Source organism: Telopea speciosissima, chromosome 7 (assembly GCF_018873765.1).
Source record: "Telopea speciosissima isolate NSW1024214 ecotype Mountain lineage chromosome 7, Tspe_v1, whole genome shotgun sequence".
NCBI lineage: Eukaryota > Viridiplantae > Streptophyta > Magnoliopsida > Proteales > Proteaceae > Telopea > Telopea speciosissima.
Genome location: NC_057922.1, coordinates 14,083,226 through 14,089,005, shown reverse-complemented (window position 1 = coordinate 14,089,005; position 5,780 = coordinate 14,083,226). Strand labels below are relative to the sequence as shown.

At 41.3% G+C, this 5,780-nt stretch overlaps 1 protein-coding gene across 1 annotated transcript; it reads right to left on the bottom strand.

Annotated features, from left to right (window-relative positions):
• On the bottom strand, positions 1–5,488 carry LOC122669153. Its single transcript, XM_043865836.1, has 2 exons — positions 4,446–5,488; positions 1–323 (listed from the first exon to the last, which is right to left on the bottom strand). The coding sequence occupies exons 1-2, from the start codon at positions 5,307–5,309 to the stop codon at positions 192–194; spliced, it is 996 nt and encodes a 331-aa protein (XP_043721771.1). The 5' UTR covers positions 5,310–5,488; the 3' UTR covers positions 1–191.
• Positions 5,489–5,780: the final 292 nt, after the last annotated feature.

Below are 5,780 nucleotides of genomic sequence, written 5' to 3'. Positions count from 1 at the left end.
AAAGAAAATTTAGAAAATATCCGTACGTCTTAACAAATAAGTCATTTAATAACCTCATACAAATAAATATCAAACAGAAGCTACTATCACCAAACACTTTAGTTACATATGGGAAATCTGTCATAAATATATTCTGGCAATTGACCTTGAAGAACTTGTGTGTTTTTCACTTATCTATAACACAACAGGTCTCATCTCAAACTCATGACAGGCCAAGGAGTCACCCCAGCTGTTGGCAGTGGAGGTCGTATGATTGGAACACGACGAACGACCGAGAATGCTTCATTAAGACGGGCAGCACGGACCATGAACTGAGACACCTTCTGCAGATTTGAAAACCATCAGAAAAGGAGCACAACAGCATTGCCTCTTGGACAGATTCTTTAACCAAGAGCACAGAAGCAGAAAGGATAAATTGACATGGAGATTATAAATATGCTTACATATAACTGCTCAAAGCAGAAGCAGACGCAGAAGCAACAGAAAAAAAGTAAAACCAAGGAAGATACATGTCAAGAACAGAACATAGAAATGCTTAAGTGATGCTTGGATGCATACAGTTGGGTTCCATCTGCCCAACTCTTTGTTTTACAACCCTCACGTGCATCCACTCCAGTCCCCCTCCCCCCTCCCTCTTCTATTTGTGCCTCTAATGGGTAATGAAAGAGAAAAAAACAGAGTCCCAATTTGAACACTTTCCTGCTTTAAGAGAATATAATTATTTAGGCCTGTTTGTTTGACGGAGAAAAGTGGAAAAAGTCAAAAGGGGTGAGAAACTTGTACTTGTTTCCCACAAGCTACCACAAATGTGGCTGTTTGGTTAGATGGGGTGGGAAACTTCCATACAACCTTATTAAATGCATTTATTCTTGTCTGGTGAGGTGGCACCCCTCTTTTTCCCACCCCATTCACTTTCAAAGTCCTACCAATTTGGTAGAACTTGGGCACTGTTAATGTAAAAATGACTTTTGAGTCTCTCTCTCTCCTCTTCCCATTTCCTTTTTCTCCCATGGAATCCCACCCCATGTCTATTTCCTCTCTCCCCCACCAAATCCCACCCCACTACAAAATGCATATTCCATTATTTCCTTTCCTTGTCAACCCAACGTACCACATGTGGGACCCACCCTCACAAGTTTCCCACCCCTTTTTATCCATCAAACAAACGGGGTTAGGCAAAAAGGCTTGCAAGCAACAGGTCCAGATGGAATCTGTAATCTTGGGCATCCATTTTTGATACACGAGAGAGTGATACAACAATTTCAACCATATGAATATCTAGGAAATGGTCTGGATTGGCCACATGTCCAATCTTATTCAATCAATCACATAGCCTACCATGTATGTCTGTGCATCCCTTAATATTCCACAGAACTTTTGCTAGTCCTGAATTTATCAAACTCCATTTGGCAGGAAACTTGGCATTTGAACAGGGGATCTTGGGATCTAGATGTTCACAAAATTTAGCTCCATCCAATTTGCTACTTTGTAGATTTTTGTGCTGGTCTAGAGACACCTACTAGACTTGCCAGAGCAGAAAAACTTCTATGAGTACATGATTACACAAAGAATGAAGGGAAAATCTGCCCAAGCTTTTAGTCAACCTTTCAACCATACAAATATCTAGGAAATGGTATAGATTGACCCCATGTAAAATTTCAGACTGATTCAATTAAATACCCTCCAATATATTGGCGAATTCCCTTGCATTTTCAACTATCCATTTCTTTCTTAAAAAAGTTGCCATTTTTTCACTATATTTCCAAATCTCTATTTTGCCACTTGGCCAAATTCGTTTTCGCTGAACCCTGACATGTGAGCAGGGCCCTTCGGGTCTAATTCTCCACGAAGTTTCAGCTCTATCTAATCTACCATATGGATGATATTTGTGTGTCAGTCTAGTGCGATCCTTTAGACTTGCAGAACTAGAAAAACTTGTCCCTTCTTACAATTTAGTTTTATAATTATATAACTACATTGAAAGAATGACTGTTGAAACATGTACTACTGCAAAGAATAACTCTTACACCTCAGTAAAGTCATGATGTACTGTTTGTTAGAGGAAGATAACACTAGGAAAAAGCAATATGCTTTCAAAAATTTCAAATCTTGGCCAGTATATAAACCTAAGAACAAAGCAGATTTTATAACCTCTTTCATACTCTTTAATGATGCTGTCACAATATTTGAACAGAGTGCTATATGTTTTAAATATTTGAGAATACTTCTTTTTCAGTTGGTTATATAATTGTTGGAACTGCTCAGGAAACCTCATCGTATTAAACCCAAACAAACTGGTACATGTATAAATTCATTAGTGTTTCCCATTATCACCACATCAACCTACTAAGCACCAACTACAAACCACCAAATGGATTTAACTCATACTATTGGAAATCTAGACAGTAAGACGTCACCACTTGCTGTCTTTGGTATCACTTATGTTTTTGTTTTTCTTGATACTTTTTTATTTTTGCATGTGTTTGGTATCATTTATGACCTTTGTTTTTATTTAAAATAAATTAGAATAACACAAAAACCATAATAGGGTCAAGAGCCATTTATGTATTATGGCCAAAAATCGATTTTCACCATTTAAGTGCTCAACATTAATGAGCATGTGTTCATATGTCCCAAAATCAAGGGTAAAAACGTCATTTCATATTTCTGTTATAAGAAAAGCAAGCAGAAACCCATTTCTGTTCCATCCCTACCCGCAACCCCCCTGCCAGACTCCATCACCCTCCCAATAAATCTGTAAGCACTGCGAGTCCCCATCCCTGCGCACAACCTGCGGCCTCCCTGTGTGAGACCTCACCGCTTCATCGCTCCATCGCCCCTCCCACACCCCACCTGCAACATGTACCCTTCCATGTCCCCCACCCAATCGCCCATTCTTCTTTGATGTCAAAGAAGAATCATTCTTACTTTTTCCATCATCAGCAAAGAAAAGGACAATGAAGATTACTGTTGCAAGAAGGACAAATCCAGCAAAGCAGACAAACTGTCTGGAAATAGATAGCACAGAGATTTCCCGAAATGCCCAACATGAATATTTCACAACCCAATCAGATCAATCGTACTGAAAAGATATATCCCCATAGTTTTGGTTGAACATATCTTTATTACAATCACACAGGGGCAGCCACGGGCGACGATGATGCAAGGTACCAGAGCGGCTGGGGCTGATGCACACACTGCATCGGCAATGAATTCTCTGATTTCCACCCTTGGAAAAACAAGAGACAGTGGGGCGAGTGACTGCAGGCTTCAAGGGGGGCTCACCAGAGAAAAAATTTACAAAATCATCGGACGGAACTTCAAGAGGGTGGGCCTTGGTGCAACAGTAAGGTTGCCCCATTGTAACCAAGTGGTCACGGGTTTGAGTCTGGAAACAGCCTCTTTGAGAGAGCAGGGGTAAGGCACGCAGGGATAAGGCTGCAGACATTATGACCCTCCCCAGACCCCGCAGTGGCGGGAGCCTCGTGCATTGGGTAAGCCCTTTTTTCTATTGGACAGAATTTCAAATAACTCTATTCATCCCAACATACCCACTAGGCTGAAGGAGATTCACCAACATGGGAGGAGATAATTATTTTACATGAAAATAGAACAGAAGGCATTAGGAACAGCGCAATCACTGGAGAAATTAGGGGATGACAGTTACAAAGGAGAGATGGTACACATCCAATGTCGGAGAGACCAGAATGGAGAGACTCAGGGCTTTCAAGAAGAGCTGGTACACTTCCGATGACGGGAGAGAATCCCTAAACCCCACCCCCACCCCCCCCCCCCCCCCTCCCAACACTTACATTACTCTTCTTCTCTGTAAACCCCACCCTCCCCCTTGGTCTGTTACATTTGAACCCCCAACTTCCCAGCTAAGACATAAAAAACTTATTTCTCATTCTATACTCTATTATGTCTAGTAGTTACCAAACATAATGCATATGTTTAGATCGAACATTTTTCATTTCTGATTTTTTTTAAAAAAAAAATAAGACAAACAAAAACATACGGGAATTAGTAGTACATAACAAACCACAGAGAAATATGAAGTACAAATAGATTTATTCACAGGCGCACTGTAAATCAATCACTAAGAGTAAATCAATTTGAGCATGGGAACAATAATTCATCTCAAACTCGAACAGGCCCCAGAAGACTCCAATGATTGGCTCAGAATCAAACAGGAAAACAGAACACAAAACATCTCAACCAAAGCCAGCCATTGGCATTGTTAAGAATCAACAGCAAACCTAGTAACAGCTAATCAAGCAAAATATAAACAAATAATAACCAATAATCAACACTCTCCAAAGATACAAAAGAGGATAGGAATTATCAAACATAACCAACTAAACCATAATTTACCAGATCTCTTTCCATGCAATAAAAAAGAATGATAAAAAAAAAAAAAGCATATAACTTTGGGAAGAACTGACCTTATCATCCACAGTGACCTTAAGAGGAATGGCCCGAGTCTTTCTCTTCATCCTGTACAACCTCCTCCCCAGAATAGCAACACCCACCATAGCAGCAGCGATAGATAAGGACCAAACAGGGCTAACCCTGAAAACACAGAATTTGAGAAGCTCAAAAGGAAGCTTCCACCAAACAATCTCCCTCTTCCCTTCTTCTCCTCCTTTTACCTCATGGCGTGATATGGCTCCGATCCCTTCTGCAACTTCACCGACGTCTGCTGCAACCTCCAACATAACACCTGAATCCGAGCCATTTGGCCCCTCTGCTTTAAATTCTTGCTCGTAATCTCCAGAGACCAAGCCTGAGTCTCCCTCAGTGTTCTCAACCGTTACAGGGGAAGATCCATCTCCGCCGCAATCGGTCCCAAACTCGCCACAATCCATACTTTTAGGTTCAATTCCTTTACTTTCCCCAGATTCTTCAAAAGCCACTTCGTCTCTTGCATCATCTACACAACCCAAATCGTTTTTCTGGGAAACCGATCGTTCACTGCTTGAGTCAGACCAAAATTCTCCCGAATTCTTACGCCCAAGCACGATTCCTTCCAAACCCGCTTCTCTTTTGGCATCATCTCCATACCTGGGTTCCGAACTAGGATCAACCCAGCTGGGATTATCAGATTCGACAGAACCCTCTTCGCAAAGGTCACGTTCAAAGACCCTTTTCTCGCATCTCCTCTCTGAATCCAGAGAGAAATAATCGGGCCTTATAACATCTTCAGAGTCGCCTTCAATTTCCACGAAATCTCTCGAAGTCTCAGTGGAAACGGGTGATTGGACGATACCCAGCAACTCCCAGTCTTGAAACTCCCCTACTTCTTCCATGGCGGTTTGTTGATCAAACAACAGATAGAACCTTCACTTCCGAAACCGGAAAAGATGAGAGCGTTCAAACAACAGAGAAAGAACCGCAGAGAAATGGGTCGTTGGAGACTTTTTGACCTATTTCTTCCATCAAAGGAAAACTGAGATCCTCTTCTTCTGGAACAGAGAGAGAGAGAGCCAGAGAGGGAAACAATCGTTAACGTGTCAAGTAACCACCATATCATGATATACGCGAAGGAGAGGGTCATTTTCTCTCGATAATTTCGAATATATTGAATTTTACGGATCCTTTTCCAACCAAACCTGGAAAGGATCGGTTTATGCTTCAAGACCAAACCATCTCTGAACCAGAGTGCGTTATTACTTTTATGATCTTATATATAAGGAACATGGTTCTTAATCGCGGGATCGGATTGGATCAGTATCGGCCGAGGTCAATCCTGAATATGGAACAATCCGATACCAATCCGC

Bases quoted from the DNA above. Each gene is read 5' to 3' on its own strand.
- LOC122669153 (XM_043865836.1), bottom strand. From the start codon at position 5,309: ATGGAAGAAGTAGGGGAGTTTCAAGACTGGGAGTTGCTGGGTATCGTC. The intron at 324-4,445 runs GTCAGTTCTTCC...TCAAATCTGCAG, and splicing joins AGGTCACTGTGGATGATAAG to AAGGTGTCTCAGTTCATGGT.